At 38.5% G+C, this 20992-nt stretch overlaps 1 protein-coding gene across 3 annotated transcripts in view; it reads right to left on the reverse strand.

Annotated features, from left to right (window-relative positions):
- Nucleotides 1-20992, reverse strand: part of LOC146613007 (contactin-associated protein-like 4) — a 154398-nt gene that overhangs the window by 16738 nt on the left and 116668 nt on the right. For all 3 annotated transcript variants that reach the window (XM_085378752.1, XM_085378753.1, XM_085378751.1), the window contains 5 exons: nt 19667-19829; nt 18106-18233; nt 16537-16707; nt 11941-12159; nt 1562-1801 (listed from right to left, as the gene is read on the reverse strand). In XM_085378752.1, coding sequence (XP_085234878.1) covers nt 1562-1801; nt 11941-12159; nt 16537-16707; nt 18106-18233; nt 19667-19829 — 921 coding nt within the window. The remainder of the gene's footprint in view (nt 1-1561; nt 1802-11940; nt 12160-16536; nt 16708-18105; nt 18234-19666; nt 19830-20992) is intronic.

The following is a 20992-nucleotide window of genomic DNA, read 5'->3' on the forward strand; positions in this document are numbered from 1 at the left end:
CAGTCTGGTGTTACCTACATCTTCCTATTCGGAAGGCAGAATTTCCGAGTTCTGAGTGCAATCAAAGGACCATGACTGCAGTTTTTGTGTTGGATGTAAAAAGCGCACATGACGCTGTGACGTAGGCTAGAATCATGGCAGCAGTCAATGACGGTCCAGGCGTGGGATTTCTCTCGTGGAAATATGCACATTATATTTTCCTTTCTATTGGTAGGTGGCACAGAGCACTTGTGGCAAGTAAGCAAGCTAGAAGACTGGCAGTCTTGCTGGGTATCCAGTTACGGAAGCAACACATTAACAAGAGAATTCTGAGTAAAATCAAAGTTACTTTCCCTAGTAACTAGTTACTTTGAAAGTAACGAGTAACTTGAAGTAACTGAGTTACTTTTGATAGAAGTAACTAGTAATGTAACTAAGTTACTAATTTAAAGTAACTTACCCAACACTGGGCAAGACTAGGAAGTAAAATTGAATACACTAACATGAGACAAGACCTTCAAAGTAAAACAGCAAACATGACAGGCACAGAACAGACATTGAACTAAGCCTAAGAACAAACTCTTAACCAGAATAACACTGAAACCTTATCATATTCAAAACAGGACAACTAAAGAATTAGAAAATAAACCATAATACAGAAAAACACCAAAATACAAGAAACTGAAAATGCTGGGTCGAAATGACCCAGAACCGTGACAAAAAAGTATTTTAAATGTCAAATAAGATGTCACGATGTGTTTCTAAAATCATGCTTCCATAAAGTTTAACTCTACATTATTGAGAAGTAATCTTACATTAACTAAGAGCTCAGCATTTTTTCATCAACGATGGAGCGCCTTTAAGACATTTTGGTTATACTGGACTTTTACTCTACTCATTCGACCTCAGGTGTCTCGTCAATAAGAAGCTACCCAGCAACAAACAACAAAAAAGACAAACTTTTCAAAAAGCCAAAATAAGATAAGGGCGAAATGTCTGGGCCATGTACCTCACCTTGCTGTGGTATTCCTCTACACATAAACAATACATTTGTCATGTTTAATGAAGTGAGAGTACTGCGATGCAGAATGCGTGAAGCAGACTGAGACTTTTATGATGGGCTGATGAAAAAACTGTTTAACCAGATTAAACTAAAACCAGACAAAAGAGAAAATAACTTCCAAAAAGAAACGAGAAATGAGAAACAAAAAAACGAGGGGATACAGACACATGAATAAAGTTAACAGAGGGAAACTCACAGGAGATGAGGACAAAGGACACATTGAGGGAACTATAAAACTCTAAATGAAATCCGTAACTAAAACAAACAAGGACTTAATGCAGTGACAAATAGATAGAAAAACAAAACCTGCATTAAATAAAGAACAAAGAAACCACAGAGAAGTAAACCCAAAGGACTCCAAACAAAAAAGCCTCTAAAAAAGTGAGTGGGACAGACCTGGGGGTCAGCATCACTAAGTATCTAAAACAATCTGTTTTTCTAAGAGAAAAGCTTGTGCAATCAACTTCCTAAGCCATACACAATATTAATAGTAAAATGTGTGTTCCTGTATCTGCTCACCTGTTTGGCAGAAAACTCCCGCATACGCTGACAGGCTGCAGTCACACTGGAAGCCACTGGCTCTCTCCACACAGCGGCCATGGTTCTGGCAGAGCGAGCCGTAGCTGCTGCAGTGACCCGGGCAGCCGGGTTGAACCCCTGGTGTTATCTTCGCCCTCTCCTCCAAGTCCAGAGTGACGCCGTTCAGCTGCAGAGAGCGGATACAGCCCCGGAAGCCTTTCTGCCTGGATGCTGTGCCTCCTGATAACACAAAAATAGGGCATGGCATTAGCATCCCATTTCCATTTTAAACATTAATGAACTAAAACTCAAAGCCTCCAAAACAAAGAGGAAGCAAAATTCTGCATGTTTAGCTAACGATCTACTACAGCATGACAACATGTTGTCTTTGTTTCAGCCCTTCTTTCATTTCTTTATGTGTTGACAGCTTCTCCTGTCGACTACAGCAGATACACATGTCGCCTGTGCTTCCCCGGAAGCTCCAAACTGTCAAAAGTTTTTATGAAATGACTCAACGATAAAACAGCAATGAAGCAACAAACTGTAGGTGGGAAACAGTTTGGGGGACGTAACTTTTATCATCCATCTGTCTGCCTGTCTAACAGGGCATTCTGCATGCTCTCTTTAGTGGAAGTTTAAACCTTGTTTTCATTGTTACACACTCTCTCTGAGATCTTACACGGTCACCGATTCTTCACATAGTTCAAATAAGACAACCCCTCTTTTTCTACATAGATCAGAGTCGATCTATTACCTCGCTCGAGGCACTAACTCAGCAGCTCTTTGCAGTCAAAGTTAGAAGGAGACAATGTCCTGTTGTTCAGCAGCAGCTTTGCACACCAACAAGTCACTGATCTCTGTTAGAGTCTTGTCTAGGCCTTCCGTCTTTGCTCTGATACAACTCCCATAAATGATTAAACCAGCAAAGCACCGCGTAATATGAAACTTGCTTCTGACACAACATAATAGTCATTTGAATCCTCACAGACTCTCCTGGAAGTCATTGTTCATGATTCAAATGTCTACAATCCAGTCATCCTGTCATCCTTTCAACTGTTACTCTTTAAATAATCACTCAGAGAGGTTAGACACTTGGACGCCTTCACTTGCATAACAATGCAACCCTGCAGCGGTCAGACTTACAGTGTAATCACATTTTAATCAGTGTTATAATCACAGCTATTGTACCACAGTTTTCTGCATAGTGATTCAAATTAATACAATATGCAAACACCTTTCTTTAACTGCAAATGTGTCCCGACCCACAAATCTCCAGCTGTAAATGTATTGGAACATTTTACTCTGCACTTATTAAACACAGGCGTACACATACAAAATTGTGACAGTTATTGCTGTCACGTGTTTAAATATGCCTTCTGGACATCCTGACAAAAGACAAACGTTTTTACATTTTCTTCAGTCAAGAGTTTCACATGTAAAAACTGGGAGTTTAGGCTCATGCTGACATTCTTAATCAGTATGATTCTTAATCTCAGGCCATGCTGAGATTAAGAAGATTAAGAATCATATTTCTTATTACACCATTTTTTATAAAATTTCCATTCAGTCATGTAAAGGTTTAGCTATTAAGAAGATTTCTTAAAAGTTGTAGATTTGCATTCTGAGAGTCAGAAAGCACAGTTTAAAAAAAACAAAACCTATGTAGTCATCTTAAACTGGCCTTCAACAACAACAACAACCCAATATAAAAGAACTAAAATAACTAACACAATCTCACGCTGTGACTCTGATATTAAAACTACAGCTCACAGCTGGCCTATTATACAACAGTGATTTCAAATACCCAACAGGAAGCAAGTTTGGCCACTTTAAATAAAGTTTCTAAAGGTTCCAGGAAGAACACCCAGCACACATAAAAGTCATTTTTACCAAACACTAATTTGAGCCCTGGGAGATATTCACACAGTTAAGAATTTTATGTTTTTTATGTCTTTTGTAGTTATGACCACCAGTTTTAATTATTTCAGCTTCATTTATCAGGAATTCTATATTTTGTCCCCTTAAGAGGTTTCCTATGGCTCCTAGTATTACCAATGACCTTCAGTCCTTTGCTTTTTTGAAGAGATGAAGACACAGAAAGCTGGCAAAATAGAATAATATATTTTAAAGTGCATTTTTATTAAATTCAGATACATTCAAATATTTATCCAGTAAGTGAAAGAAAACTTTTATCAGAATTATACAATTACAATCATTAGCTTCCACGCAACCAAATCAGAAATCTGCTGACTTGATGTTTCTCCCAAAAGTGCATTTTCAGTCACCATTATCTGCTGTTCTTGAGTTTTATGCATATTTTTTCGAGGAAACCGACATCTTTCGACACAGACGCTCATATTTCAGGACGAACATTTAAACAGGATATTTTTCACGTCTATCCAAGCTTTAAGTGCTCCACTCATCTTTGTCACGTCAAAAACCCCAGATGTCGGAAATATCTTACTCCGCTTCTGTTTGGCAGCCAAAAGAAAAGCTTTAGTAGCGCAGGAAATTTTTAAATGGCAGTGTGTGAGAGTGAAAGAGGTGACTGTAGCAGTGAGCAAAAAAGCATCCCTGAGGACCACCACCTCTGATCAAAGCAATAAAACAGCAGCAAGGAGAGGTTATTAAAGAACAAACCCTCCTACCAGGGAGGCTATCAGAGCGGTGAGGGTTTTCAACAAACATCCTGCCGTACAACTTCAGCTCCAACAAGGATTACAGAGTCTTCACATCAAATGGAAACGCTGCTTAAAGAAAACACTTAAACAGCATAATGAGGGATTTGTGATGTGGGGATCAAAGCATACATCAAAGAATTGAAATGCAGATAAACTCCACCTCTGACCAAAGGAGCAGAGCTACGAGTAAGACCTTCAAGAGAATTTCAGCCTCATATCCATCAAAAATGCATCAGCTCTAACAAGACATTTTCAGTGTCTACTATACGTCTGGATCCTGTGTATTACTGGACACGTGAGACGACATGAGCGTGAATAGAAATTAATTAGTGAAATGGAGATCAAAGCCGATGCGTGTTCAAGCCTGAACATCGAGCTCAACAAGCAAAACGCAGGAAAAAGAAAAGTTAAACTAAGAAGGAGCAAAAGCACAGCACAGCTCTGAGAAAAGACTTAAAATCTCAATATGAAACCAGGATATTTTCTGAAAACACAGATTAAAAACAAACAACCAAAAACAGTATGCTGTAGGATGAGCTGACCTGCACCGCTTGAGCGATGGCGAACAAAACAATCATCAAACACTATATGTGCTTTGTGGGCTGCTTATGCTGCACACATGAAAAGAGCATATAGATAACATGGCAATTTATATATATGTTCAGCCTAAACACTTTACATTTGATGTCTATTCCACCCCTACAGTTAAGAGTCTGTAAAGTTGCAATTATAAAAAAGGAAACATACAGTTTTGTTAGCCTGTTTATTCCTTTCTTCACTCATTAACTGTTCCTTATACAACAGTTTCTCAATTTACTCATTACTGAGAAGAAACTTTCAGATGTTTGAGCAAGTATTTTTTACCATCACTGATAAACACTGATTCACAAAATAATCATTGCCACATCTCGAAATTTTGGCAAGATCATTTTTACTCAATAACTGTGTGAGCAAGCTGGAGGGTAAGAATATTTTATAATCTTTACTGAATAGAACACCGAGGCATATAAAAGCAGCAAAAATGGTAGAATTAAAAAAAACACTGGAAGTTAGGCAATAATCACACATGCCTAGGAACCTGTTTGCGGCCTTCTGATAGCTACGGGTTGCTAGGGAAGAATGGTTCAATCCCTGATTGGTTGCTAAGTGGTTTCTGGCAGTTGCTATGTGAAACTGGGCACCGAATGGTACACAGTGCTGGACTGAAAACCTCCTTGTGATTGCTTTAGCGGGTTGCTGTGATGGTTTGCAAGGAAGATGTTGACTCGTGTGCAAAGACTTGACTCTTGCTGAGCAATGGTTAAAGTGTGAAAAACACAGTGCAAACTGCAACTGGAGGCTATGATTTCTCTCCGTTTATCCTGCAAAAAAGAAATAAATTCTGAATTCAAGTAAAACAAATGAGAGAGGAAGGATGGAACATAGACAGGGAGAAAATACTGAGCAGAATAATTAAACAAATTACCGTTTTGTCTCTTTGACGGTATATTCAGAAAACAGAAAAGCTCTCCACTTCAGAATTCACTCAAGAAGTCATTAATAAGCAGTTGTTGACCGGTTCCACTGGCCATAACACTGGCTCCATCATGTTTGACAGATGATGTGGTATGCTTTGGCTCATGAGCTTTTCTCTCTTTGCCCATACTTTTTTTGTATCCTTAGCCTCATCATCATCATTCATGAGGGCATCTCCTGAACTTAACAAAGATAAGTCTATCCTTCTAATGAGTGTTTTTAACCTAGCTAGATGGAAATGGAAACAATGGAAATAATTCTTTGATCATCCACATAAGTCTTTCAGGCCTTTTGGTGTTCTTGTGCTAGTCATTGCATTCATTCATTTTAGGAATGTATGCAGTGATCAGCTGACCTCTGATAAAACTTTTGCTATCCCTCATTTTTTTTTCAGCCTAATGATGACTTCCACCTACATCAGCATGTCTTTGGACCTCATATTGAGAGTTCCAGTAAAATGTTATGCAATGCCAGTTCAACACTTTGAATTAACCTCAAATTGTCCATTCCTCTGCTGGAATTACAGTTTACAAATTGTTGTTTTGTGTATAACATTTGTAATGTGAACTCTGATGAACAGGATATGAACAGTCTAGTGAACAATGATAAGTTAAAAAAAAAAAAGTATTTTGTCATCACTGGTTTAACATGCAGGTTGAATATGCCTCGTATAAAGCATATAAAAAAAACCCCCACTAAGCTGCGCTTCAAAGAGGATTCGAAGAAAAATAACAACCTTGACTTGACAGGATACCGTGCACACCGCACTGTCTATAATAGGACAATCTAGTGCCAATGCAGCTGCATTTCGAGGGATATGAAGGGAAGATCAAAGGAATCCTGAAAATCCTTGTAGAGGATGGAGTCTCATCTACACATCCCAGCATGGAGGAATAAACTGTGCATCAGTTGGTGGATAGTGATGCTGCACAAATATACAAAGGCTCAGCTATCCAAACAAAACAAAACAACTGCTTCTAACCTTCACAAAGGAAGTGATTTCTGCTGAGCTAATTGCCGAGCTCACTTTAAATTGCTGTGTGTGGATTTTTAGCACCTCCAACGCAAACAGCATGCTGGGGATTATAAATCCATGCAAGGCAATAACACGGCTTATTAATCAAGACAATGGAATCCGCTGCCTTATAAAGCAAGGCAGGATTATGGCACATAAGTACAGCATACATTGAAATATGGCTTGTGAATTTATACAAACCAACACAGGAGCTTGTAATTTACACAATAGAACAGTTTTGCCTTACAAATGGAGTCTTACAAATACAATTCATGGGGTAAAATGGATTGAAAATGTAATCACGCCCATGCTGAGGCTTGTGAATGCAAATAACTTAATATTCAGCTTTTCATACTATGTGAACAAGGAGGGACGCGGTGAGATACTGACGATGTAGAGAGAAATCTGAACACTGCTTTAAAGTCACCCCCCTTGCCAAGACACTAAAAGGGTTACATTTCATATATACGTTTTACACTTAAAATCTTATTAATAATTGTGGGGATTATTATGAGTGTAATATAGCTGAATGATATCTTTTAAGAAACGTGTTGGATGACATATTACCCTATAGAGGTTTGATATTTTTAACTTTTAAAGTGAGATGGTTTGGTACAAACTGGGGGGATGAGAGGTAGAAGTAAGGAGCCATCCAGCTGTCAGGGAGGGCTTAATAAAAAACAAGATATGAGATTACAGCCATGCTGGGAGCTGCGTGGAGGATGTATTTAGGCACCGTGGTGGTGAGAGAAATGCTGACATCAGCTTGCCGTGCTGATGTTTAGCAACTAATGTTCAGCATCTTAATCGTAGTTTATTAGCATGCAAATTTGCACAAAATTCAAAGTACAGCTAGGGTTGATGGGAATGTCATTAGTTTTATTTATCCATTTTAGCATATATTTACTAATAAACCAAAGAACCGGACAATATAGCTACAGTTTTGATCTGATGATGGTGATAGGAAAAAAGAAAGGGGCACATGTAAATAAACCGAAATTTTACTGGGAAAAAACCCCCAACAAAATTGAACAATTTATTGAGGGATCTGTATCCAGACCAAAATTTTTAGACATATCTAGGCGTGATCCTTGAGGCCTTGCTGGTAGTATGGCTAATAACCAACTGAGCTGTTTCATAGAAAATCAAACTGGACGCACGTGTTATTAAGCTGATGCCAAATAGCCCCACAACAGCCACGAGGCATTCATTTAAATATTACTCAAAATGTGATTTGGGGGGGTCTCAAGCCATTTTACTCCTACTGCTGGTCCCAGGCCCGGATAAATGGGAGGGCTGTGGCAGGTAAGGCATTTGTAAAACCTGCGCCAAAAATGTAGATCCATCCAAGTAAGGGAGCAATGCTGCCGTCTTCAAAAAAATTGAGGTTTGTGAAAAAAAACAAAAAACAAAAAAAAACACGTGAAGAAAAATCTCTCATAAATAAACTGCTGGAAAAGGTGTGCATATCTAAGACCCTGTCACTGATGATAAGCAAAATGTGTTTGCCCTTCAAAAGCAGCGTAAATGAATAAATAAATTACAACAATTACAAGTCATTAATCAGTTTATTTACTTTGGTGCCAAATTTTGAGTCTTCTGCTCAACAACATCATTGCTAATATTTAAAACATTAATTCACAAATAAAGCCAATAAAATACAACATAGAAACAAAAAGAGAACCAACAACAAACCAGGTAATGTAGCTAGCATCCATCCAGGTATCAATTGATGTCAACTGCTGCTTTTTTAATTACTGACATAAACTATCAGTATAATCAGTAGAGTATAACTGCTTGCAGTTTAAAGAAAAGCTACAGTATGAACCACCTGTTTTTTTTTTAAATTTACTGTCAGTTTATTGCAAAAGTAATCTTGATGTTCTTTATATTTTAAGAAAAAGACAGCACAGCTTGATCAAGCAAGCACTTTGTGAATGTGGGGATAAAGAACTCCATTTTAACAGGAAGTGACCTCTATCAGAACCACACTCAGGAAAGAGCAACCTTCCGCCATGACTGTTTGAAGGGTGAGGGGGTTAGACACCGAAACCTGATGTCTTTGTAATTATTTCCTCTATTAATGTCTTTGGTTGAGTTACGTTGTTTGAGAGGGACAGGTTGGGTCAGGTGATTTATATACAGCCATAAAGAGATGCTGATTTGAGGAGAATTCATGTGAAACTGACCATGACCATTCGTAAAGAGAGATCACAGACTTTATAGCACTTTAAGAGGCTAACTCATCAGATTTAACAGCTGCTATATAGGAAGCAGCAAACTGACAGCAGATATTTTTCTCTGCCTGCTCTGCTTTGTAGGTGAGGTGCAGTTAATTTACAAAGAGCCTATTGGTTAAACACATGCAGCCAATCTATATTCTCCTTGATTTGTCTGTTCTTGTGACCATCAGACAATTTCAGAGTTTGTTGGCTTGTTTTCCCTTCAGTGTGATTACTGGTAAGAAGTGAAAGACTAAATATTTACAGAATGATAAGACTTGAATTGTACAATTGTACTGGCTGTAAGTTAAATTTTCTATTCTATTCTATTTTTCTATTCTGTAAAATAGTCAGATTGCCTATTCCTATTAATGTACAGAATTCACCTGCTTGCTGCTACTACTGCACATTCACCTAATGTATATACTATATATATACATATAATGTTCTTCCTCTACCCCCCCCCCATTTTTGCACATGTTGAGGAGCATGTCAGGTTACATTTCACTGTGTGTTATACTTATATAACTATGCATGTGACAAATAAGGAACCTTGAATAGGGCTGCGGCATTGATGAAGTTTGTAGCTGGTTAATAAGATAACTGCGAAATTAATAACTTAGAGGTTTAGAGTTCTTTGCAGTTTATTTATTGCTGCAAGAAATCACACCATGGGCTATGTATGTGTGTGTGTATATATATAAATAATCACAACTCCCTACTGCATGCTTATTTATTGTGATTATTGTTCAGTGGTCAGAACCATTGCCTCAGCACTTTCATATTGAATAATGCTGAAGAGCTGGTGGCATCTGGCCAAGAACAGTTTAGCACTCTGTTGTAGATGATTTCTTTTCCTTTAAAGTATGACTCTGAAAGAGGAAACCAGATGTGGGGCCTGCCTTTGAATCCAAGTCTAGGAGGATTTCTCGCAAAATTAGGAGAAAATAATCAGAAAAAAGAAAAAAAGATTTGCTTCTCTTATACTTTTTAAATTTTATTTTTTAAAAAAAATCTCACTCACAGTTTATTTGACCTAGCGCCAAGAAGTTGAAAAGAGCAACTTTAGTCAAAATTATCTTCTAGATCTCAACTGAGCTCAACTGCTAGAGCGCAAATCAAAAAAAGACTGTAAAACCTCTACTTAATCTCTCAACTGGTCCCGAGTGTTGGCTGGATTTTGGCTTTCATAGACATCCTGCAGTGGAGCTGATAGGCTGCACTTGTGAAACACACTTTAGGGTCAAAAACAAGCATTAGCTTTCTAGGAGCCTCTAAAAACACTCTCTCCCACCAAGTCTCTCCCACCTTTTTAGAAATGATCAGGCAACAGGATTTATACAAACAGTAGTAAAAAAAAAAAAAAGTGGACTACTAATATTTAAAATTTATTTTTCCACCCAACGTTAGCTTAGAAGCCAAAAAAAACAAGGCTCGTATAGGCTCTGATGGTGCAGTAGTCAGCATCTTTCCTTGGCCCTCTCTCTCTGGAGTTGGCATCTACTGCTTGCACCTGTGAGGGGTTTCTCCAAGTTTGCACGTAAGGTTAACTGGTGCTTCTAAATTTGTGGTGTGGATGTGAGATAGATGACAATAATCAGTCAATGAAGAAGTGTGTGTGAAAAAAAAGCGCCATGATTTTTTAAATTGTTAAGAATCCAGATACTGGTTGAAAAAAAAGCTCTTGTTTTTGGTTCATTCATATTCCTTTAACTTAGTTTTATTATATAAATTTTCTAAAGGTAATCAGGACCCCCTGAGTGGATCTATTCGCCGTCTGTTTGAGAGCCGGTCCTCTACAGGAGCAACTGCACTGTTTATACGAGGTATCAACAAACTAACACAATAAAACTCTCTGGTTCCTAACAGCAGCTGGGCATTTTGGTGTCTGTGAAAAATGGCTCGACAAAACCAACAGAATTGTTTTTTATTAATAATTAATCTTCAGGGATGTTTGAAAGAATATATATATATATATATATATATATATATATATATATATAAGCACAATTTAATTCTGTGTGGGGTTTTTTCCTCGTAAACAATAGAACTTCTTTGTTACATTGGATATTTGCCAGCTAAACACTCCAATAAAATGGTCTGTGCACTGTATCTATTATCCTGCACCTGGCCTAAACGTCGGAAGGACACACACCAACCATTCTGCAAAACACAACAAAAATCCTAACATGCATTACTAATTAGTGTTCGGCTTAATGTGCTGAACACAAATTTTTATTGTTCATTAAGGTTAAATTTGTGGAGGATGAACCAACAAATAAATCCAGAAAACGTGTGCCTGAATTTAGCAAACTATAGCGAGAACAAAAACACAACAGCAACAAGAACACAAAGGCACTCAAGAATGAATTAAAACTCAACAGCTGACTATTTAATGCTACACATGCAAATACGAGTCCGTATTTTTTCCATAATTTACTTTTTCCGTCTCTGCAATGCCAACTGTAACCTACGGGTTCCAAACATTTAAAATAAAGCTAAAAGTTGAGGTAACTCTACTTCCTGGCACAGATGGCTATACAAGCTACCGTGAGAATGAAATGTTCTAAACCACAGCCTTTGGGAACCAGAAATAGCCCTGCACAGTACAACAATTCATACAGTGACATCTGATGTGAACTTAAGTGGGAGGCACAGAGTTATACTACGGGGACACGGAGGAAAGAAAAGGACTAAAAGCTAAAAGCAGACTTTAGAAGGAGCAGTACAGAAACACTGAGCTGAACTACTGTTCCCCGGAGAACAAAGAAGATATTGTCTGAGATATAGACTACGTATATTATATTCTAAAGAAGTGCAGGGGAATATATGGAGACAGAGAATTCTTTAAACAAAAGAGACATAAAAAAAAAAAAGACACCAAAACCAGCAGTACTACTATTAACAAACAAAAACTGTGCGCAAATGCATCCATGTCATCCTCACCTATGAACAGCTGGCTGTTGAGCTGCAGGTGGAAGTGTCCGTCAGTTGGCGCCTCCTGCGTGGCGACAGGAAGTTCATCCAGTCGAAGCGATGCCTCCTTCACGTTCCGTTCTGCTCGGACCCGATGCCACCGGTTGTCATTCAGCGGGACGCTTGACTCCACACGAACCTCCAGTGGGCCGTTACCAACATCAAAGGAGAAAACCACCTGAGTGGAGGCTGAAAAAGTAGCAAGGGACAGGAAAACAGCGTGATTTCATTAACTGATTAATAGAACGCTTTTTAATAATGATTATATGGATCATTATATAAATTAAATCACAAAACTCATAGGCTGTTAAAATTTAGACTGATTATTTTGTGATAAGAGTCTTTTAGTATTCTGTGTAAATGACCTTAAGCTTTAAGAGGGTCCTCCTTTTAAAATAAAAAAAACAACAATTCATTAGAAACAACCTCATATTATTTAAGAAGCTTTTAGTAAATACTAACAAACTAAAATCTGTGTATTTCATTGTGCAACTCTCTATAGCGGGGGTCTCAAACTCGCGCCCTGGGGGCCACTTAGGGCCCACATCACCTCTACTTTCAGCCCGTATATTGATGTGAAGAAATATAATGTAATTTGACCCTTGAAGTTACTTTTTTTGTTAGGGAGGATTTGTTTATTGTTGTGTGCAATGTTAAAATAAGTTCTTTACAGAGCAAAAACGATTTAATATGAAGGCAATATGAGCAGAGAGCACAAACATGTTGAGGGTTTGGTTGTGTTAGTTCAGTGAGGGAATTAATTAAAAGAAAACAATTTTCACTAGTAGTCAGAAACTAATGTGTACACTCATGTCTGCATTTTTATTTTGTTAAATACGAACAAAATTGTGCGTCCATGTTCCTGGCCAGAAAGACAGCACCAATTTGTTTATTTGGTAGTTCAACGAAAGGCTTCAGTTAGTTAAAAGTGAGAAAAATAAACTGTGTTCACGCTTGCAGTTTTGTCATGTTATACAATATTTGAAATTTGAAAAAAAAAAGCAAACAAAACACTTCATTTTCTGAAATATTTGTCTGTGTTTTCTTGTTTGCTTGTTTGTTTGTTTTACTTTGAAGTACTTGAACACTAAAGTGGCCCTCACATGACATGACAGTGTCTGCAGTGGCCCACGGCTCATCTGTATGTTAAAGTGACTGTGGAAACACTTCTCTTTTGGAAAAATATGTCAGATATCACATTCTTAAAACTATCAAGAAACTATATGGATTCAACACACAGACACCTTGCCAAAATACAGTACTTACAATAAAATACTTATATTTTACTCACAAAAACTAGAATACCCAAAAGTACAACACTAATGTTTTGGAGGGGCTGTCACCACCATACAGCAGGCTTTAGTACCGTATTTGTTAACTAATTCAATAAAAAAAAATGTTCTAGAGTAGCGGTCCCCAACCTTTTTTGCGCCACGGACCGGTTTATGCCCGACAATATTTTCACGGACTGGCCTTTAAGGTGTCGCGGATAAATACAACAAAATAAAACTAGTACCGGTACCGAAAAAAGAAGATTTATTCATAACACACGTGAAAAGACCCAGGAAAACAGAGTTAACAATAAAAACGATAACAAAATAACGCTGAAAACCGATAAAAACCCTGAAAACCAAACATTTCACACCTGAGCCTCAACTCCCGCAACCCAGTACCAAACGACTCACAGACCGGCTCCCAGACAGCTCCCAATTCACATATTCCAAAGAGTGGGTCAACAAAACAAAAGTCACCCAATACAGTAACATTATACAGGCAAAAGTATTAGGCCACACCTCAGTCACAGTCTGTCCAACAACCTGCAGAGACCATCTGTTGTACATCTATCAGCCAGCTGCAGGAAGCAGTGAAGTTAGAATATATAGAGACCTGAAGTGAAACTGAGTGTTTGTCTCCACTTTTCATGCTGTATTGTTTTAAATCTTTTTCTTCTCAAGTCAAGTTCAAGATTTTTCAAGTTTCTCCAATTCTTGGTAAAGTTGCTGTCACTCCCTTCCCTATTCCGGTCCATTTGCCAACCAATCAGCATTTGACCGACGCATCAGTCATCCACGCCCCAACATACAGATGGGGTTTTGGAGGATGGCCTGGGAGCACATTTGTAGTGGGTGAAAGTGCCACTCTGTTCCCTGCAAACAGAAACACGTATGCAGACGAACACATTTGGAGTATCATAAATTATACATCATGGACTTTGAATTCAGGTGTTTTTAATTCTACTGCCACAGGTATTAAAAAAACGAAGCACCTTGCTCTCCAGTTTGTCTTCATAACCATTTGTGAAATAAAGGATTTTCTATACTGTAACAGGATTCTACTGTTGCAGCAAGTTACTTTGTGAAATTTCTTTCCTTCTAGATATCCACTGATCAACTGTAAATTTTATTTTTGCAAAGTGGGAGTGTTTAGTAACCATACCAACTGTCAAAGCCATGTGAAGTGGGAGGCCATGTAAAGTTACAGAGCAGGGTCACTGTTTGCTGAAGCACATAGTGCGTAACACTCAGGTTTTTTTTCTCAACACACACACACACACACACACACACACACACACGATGAAGCAACTCACAGATCTATATATATGATATATGAAATAAAGGCTGTAACTAAATCCTAGCTGGCTGATAAATCTATAGTGTCATGGTATAGATCATCCTTTCACCAAGCTCTGACAGAAGCCAGGGAAGCAGTTTTGGTAACACTGAGCAGGAAGTGAAAAGTCTACCGTAATCACATTTTAAAGTGCTGCACCTTTTTGCACATCCGCGAGAAAAAAAGCTTCCTGCGGTGTTCATTCGAACAAAAAGACATGATGGCAGTTGTGTAACAAACTCTCATCCTTCATGGTTTGGAAGGAGAAGATGTATTACTCTGTGAGCACAGAACAAGATGAAACAATATCCTGCAGTAACTTCATTTAGAAATTGTTCTCAGGCCCAGCTGCAGCGTTACAGAGTGATCTGAGGCAGCTGCCAACAAAGCATCACTGTTCAGATCTGAAACAACCTCGCTGACAGTGATTTCCCTGAGGAGAAAAGCTGTTGCTCCAGCAGTGTCCCTGTATTCAGCTGTGTATGTGTCCCTTTAAATCAATTTTTTAGGAAAATGCAAAAAGCAGTGCAGCGATAACACTGCAAACTAACCTCAAACTAAAGTGACTATAAAACTGGCTCATAAATGTGTACCTGTCACTTTGCTGCACTGCAGTGCTGTAGGCAAAGTAATGAGCATCCATGAGTGTAGTTCTGCTATTTCCTAAATGATACTATAGAAAGTATATAGAAGATGGACACATGACTTAAACATGCACTCTGTCTGATGGCCAGCATGGAGTGACACTTCTGAGTTCAAAGTTCAACTTTTTTTTAGTTTAAACTCTTAGGGTACACTCATTCTGTAAACCAGGGTTGCCATTAGATGAGGGAAAAGAAGAATTTCAACTTATCAGTTCAATTCTCTTATTGACTTCCACTGGGTTCACATTGGTACCAATCATTTATCACCACCATTGCTAAACAGCATATCAAAGACATTATGTGCATACAAATTAATTGCTGTGTGGCATTGTCTCATAATTAGTATTTAACAATATAAACCTACAGGCTACAGTTCACTCAGCTTTAACATCACACTGTATTCTTGGCTACTGAGCATCAGCATGCTGTCTGTGCAGATGTTAGCAAAGCGCCAAAGCTGTGTTAGCGGCATAATGGAGTTGTTTCTGTAGATGCATTTTCAACTTTACCATCACATTCTTGTCCTTTTGCACAATAAAAAAAGTGATGTCCATAGCCATGCCAAAGACTGTGCCACAGTTCTCTTCTTCTGGCTTCCTCTGGCTAAATGTCTCCATTAAATTAAATATTTTCAAAAACGATTATTCATTAAATATTAAGTTGCTAGAAGATTCTGCAGGTAGCACAGAAAGCTAGCATTTAGAAATGAAAATTTCAAAAGTAAAGAAGAGAAACACCATTTAGCCATGCTATGACTGTTGATGCTGCACATTTTGTCCACCAGAGGGCGCTCTGCAGTGTCCCTGTTGGCAGCAGGTCTTTGGGCCACAAACACAGCTGATCTGAGCAGAGTTGGGCAGAACATAAACAAATAAAGTGTTAGCTTATTTTTGTTTGGAATTAAAATTCCTGCATGTAAGGTTGAGTTCAGGTACTCGACTTTATCCCAAACTGTTGGGATGATGATTGTGATGATTCAGATATCGTCATTATTCGGTTTCCTGCAGCTAGGTTTGACGGTGTCCTGGAAGAATCGAGGGTAATGTTGCAGCAAACCATTGCCAAAGTTACAAATGGTATCCTTGTGTCAAATTAATGTAGCTTGTTTGCATTCAGATTGTGCAAGACACAGGAAGATACAGTGATGTTTTAAAAAGGTAATATTTGTGCCTACAGGACAGTTTTGACACAGATAAAGTCTTTAACCTCTGGGTTTACACAAATCCAGATTAAAACTTTAAGTTCCAGGTTTTAGTGACACATCACTCTAATCCTCATTAAATTGGTGCCCTCAAGCTCCTACAGTACTCACAGCTCAGTTCGATGCGAATGAAGTCTTTGATGCCCAGGTTTTCCAGGAACACACCAGAGGAGCCCGTGGTTTTAAAAAGGAAGGAGATGTCGGCGCTCAGCTCTCCATGGAAGGTGGGGAAGTGCAGGTACGACGTCTCCTTGTCGAAAAATGCGGCATTCCAGAAGTTCTCTAAGAAGCATGATAAAAACATTGTGTCATGAACATTAAATGTAGCTCATAACACTTATTTATCAATGTTGTGAAGCATTTACACAGTGACTGGAACAGCAATCAATGAAAAGAAGAACAAAGTCAGTGCGATACTTTGACTTTGATTTACCTTGTATTTTATTCTTAATGAGAAGCAGTTAACAGAGAATGAAGACTTAAAAGGAAATATGGATTAGTAACAGTTATGTTAGTGATAGCTAGAAGGAGGAGGAGGTGCTGAACCCATAAGAATCTATTTAATTCATAATTAATTAAACATTAGACACATAATCCTTTTTTCTAAGCTTGATACTAAAACTTCTAGTCTATTTTTTTTTTTTAATTTAGTACTCAGCATCTTTTACATTAAGGAAATGGCATTACTTCCAGAATTTATAGATCTGTGTCACATGACTGAGATCTCAAGGGAAAGTTTCAACAAGCTGCCCAAAATGGGCCACAAGCTTGTCAACCTTCTGTTTCTGTTCACAAACATCTGACCTCCTCTAAAAAGCAGGGAAACAAACGTGTTTGAATAGACTTTCTGGATTTCTAAAAAGAGCAAAGTCCAAGTCAGAGCATCATCATGTTTAAAAATATCTTGTAGACAAATCATATCTGTAACCTGCTTCCAGGATCAAAGTGTACAATAAAACAGACTGCTTTATGTATTTCTTTTCGTGATTGGTTAAAAATGTCACCATTTCAGAACGGTGAAGACCATGAAATTCTCCAGTGTCAAAGGTTAGGCTTTGATTAAAATGGGACATATCCAGTTGGAATAGATGTTTAATCCCAGTGAAACTTGTCCAAACCAATGAAATCATCGTTAAGCCCTTCCTACCAACTGTCCAAACCGATGAAAACAATGTTAAAACTTGTTCAAAGCTGTCCAAACCAATTAAGTAGATGGTTAACTTTTCAGAAACCAGTCCAAATTAATGCATGGCCACAACTTAACTCGTCTAAAACCAATGATATTGATGCTTAACACCTCCAAAAACACTGCCCAAATTCAGCATTTAAACAAATTAAAATACATGGGCTGGGATTAAATGGTTAAGCTTTAATGCTGCTCTATTCTACAGTTTGCAGACAGGCATACTTGTGCAATGTGGACATTTGGTATGGCAGATTTAGGACACTGACGGCAAGTCATTAGTGCATATTATTTAACAACCATCCAGAATTTTGGCTAAACAAACCTGTTATAAAAAAAACAACAACCAAAAAACAACTGGCAGGCAGCGATAGAGAGCTTTGTTTTGCCTTCCAGGTGGTCATTTATATAATGATGTGTGGTCACATAAAACCTATAAATAGGATGATTTTTGTCAGCTTTCCGTCTGCTGTAACCAAGCAGTTATGGAGACTTACTGTCTCCATGGCAACGGAGTGGTCCCACCCGGTAGGCAGCCTCCGACCCTGGCCTCTGGATGTCACCCAGCACCAAAGACCTAACCGGGAGGGTGTCCTTATGGGTCAGAAGGCCTGAGTCTTCAGTCCTGTAAAGAGGAAGATGAGAAAGGAAGAAGAGATGAAGAAAAGTAAGCAGGGAGAAGGAAAAGGTGGTGAGAGATTGAGAGAGCAGGAGACAAGGGTGAGAAGAAACACATGAAGAATGATTAGGAAGGAAAACGGGAAAGAGGAGGAATCGATGAAAAAGGAAGTTGGAGTAGGAGCAAGAAAAATGAGAAGAGAGGGAAGAAGATGAGAAAAACCATGAAAAAGGACAAATTACTTTTTATTGGGATTAACTGCTTTGACATGTATGCTAATTAGGCTAATTTGCTTGCATAAATCTCCAAGCAAATGGCACCGCTGAAAAAAAGTCTAGACTGCTGTAATAATCTGCCACAACCTGTTTTATGTGCAAGACAAATTTTCAGGAAGACAATTTAACAGTGAGACAGATCGTATCATATCCAACCTGACACTCAACACTCCATCTCCGCCAGTTTCTGTGACAGCCTTTTCCAAAAGCGCTCTCCAGACAGACAGCCGAATGAGCAGCGGCGTCCATTTACACACATGTTCAGATAATCTACAAGACAGTCTCGCTGTCAGGTGAGAATTTTATCCAAGACTGGAAATGAGTGGCATACTCGCAAAGCACATCTGTAAAGCCTGTGTCTGCGCTGGAAAGCTTGACAGCGAGATGAGAGAAAGTAGAAGGTGAAGTGTGATGAAAGCAGCAGGATTGTTCACAGCATGAAGGACGGTAAGTAAAGAGCAATAATTTATTACTCGAGGCTAGAAAGTCTGTTTGTCCGTGTATTCAAAAATAAGTCATATTCAGAATAATGAATCCCACAATCTGAAAGGATTAACACAAGAATTTGATCAGAAATAAATACCTGCCTACTTTAGTGTTTTCTTTTATCTTTTAGAAATTACAGCTTTTGGTGTACCTACGTTTTTTCAGTTATCGTTACAGGTAGTAATGTTTAAATGCATGGGAGGTAACCTGAAAAATGCTCATACAAACTCTAAATCTAAGCCCAAAAGAGAGAGCACATACCTAATACCTGCTGATGCTGCATTTTTTAAATTACAGGTAGAGAGCTGAGTGTGCTACTGAGAGCCAAGACTCTGCAGGTTTTGTTTTACAACCCAAACTCCACCTGTCTGATTAGCAGAGAAGACTTCATTAGCGAACTCACTTGCTGAGTTGATTAGTTAGACAAAAAACCCTGCACACTGGCATGTGGTTGGCCACCCCTGCTGTAAATAATTCATTCCAGTACAAACAAATCACTGGCAAACCAACCAAAAGTTACCACAGAGAGGAGGAAGCCCCTCAAACTAGAATGGATCATTAATGTTGGACTGTGGCAGGGCTACCATAGTTTAATTTATGAAATAATGTTGAGAGAGCAAACCTGGCATGAAATGAACAAAGTAATAATAATGCCTATGAATTTTTAAAGGTCAGTACCACTCCAGGCGATCTGCATCACAGTTGCAGTAGTGTTGTAGATCCACACAGTCGCCCTGCAGGCCGCAGGCACACTGCTGGCTTCCTGGATGAGCTCCTCCCCAGTAAGTCTGGACTCGACCTTGACCTGGACCGCCAAGCCACCAGCTAAATGGAGAGCCCTCTGAAACACACAATCATGTTCATGTGTAGCTTCAACATAAAATTTTTTTACTACTACAACTTCTACTATTATTATTATTATTATTATTAAATAACACCAACTAAGGAATTGTTAAATGTTTATCCTTCTACTTCTTTTTACCTATTGCTGAGTTGAAAACCGTGACGCAATCAAAAGGCTAAATTAAAAATATTTAATTGAGATGGACAGCCAGGGATTTCCAGGCACTGGCTCGTCAGTCGCATGGATCTCTCATTATGAGCCAGTTCATGTCAGTCTTGCCAAACAGCCATACACAAACTCATAGATGCATGCTAACACATCATTAGCATAGAAGTTCTTTATTTTGAGTGAAGACACAAAGTTCATCAAACTGTGAGGAGATTGCCGCAAAATGTTCTCAACAACAAACCTAATCGAACCTAAATCATCCCAACTCTGCTGAACATGAACATTTTAAAGACACCCATAAATCAAAGTGGCTAAAGTTAAAGTTATGCAGATCTCAGATCCAGCTCCAAGCCAGCAGCCTCGGAATGAGCAAAGAATCAAAGCAGCTATCAGACAAATTATGGAGAGTTGTTACGTAAATCTGTTGCATCTGCTTTTGTTTGGTAAGGTAAAATGTGTTGGGTAAAGGTGGTTGAATAGCAGCTCATCTTCAGCTAATTGTTTTCACTTCTCTTGGTAAATGCATTGAGGAAATTAATGACTGGTTGTGCCACAATTTTCTCCAGCTAAACAAAAACAAAACTGAGGTAATAGTCTTTGGCGCCAAAGAAAAACGATTACAGGTCACCAGAGAACTTCAATCTATACACCTAAAAACCACAAACCAGGCGGGAAATTTGGGTGTAGTGATGGATGCAGACCTAAACTTAGAAAAACACATTAAGACAATAACAAAATCAGCTTACTATCACCTCAAGAATATATCAAGGATAAAAGATCTGATGTCTCAACAGGACCTGGAAAAACTAGTCCATGCATTCATCTTTAGTAGGCTTGATTACTGTAACAGCATCTTTACAGGTCTACCTAAAAAATCAGTCAGACAGCTACAGCTCATTCAGAACTCTGCTGCTCGAGTCCTCACTAAGACCAAAAAAGTGGACCACATCAGTTCAGCTCTGAGGTCCTTACACTGGCTGCCTGTCCGTCAG

Source organism: Diplotaxodon limnothrissa, linkage group LG18 (genome assembly GCF_057381915.1).
Source record: "Diplotaxodon limnothrissa isolate DT_005_m linkage group LG18, D_limnothrissa_male_GT1.1, whole genome shotgun sequence".
NCBI classification, from domain to species: Eukaryota; Metazoa; Chordata; class Actinopteri; order Cichliformes; family Cichlidae; genus Diplotaxodon; species Diplotaxodon limnothrissa.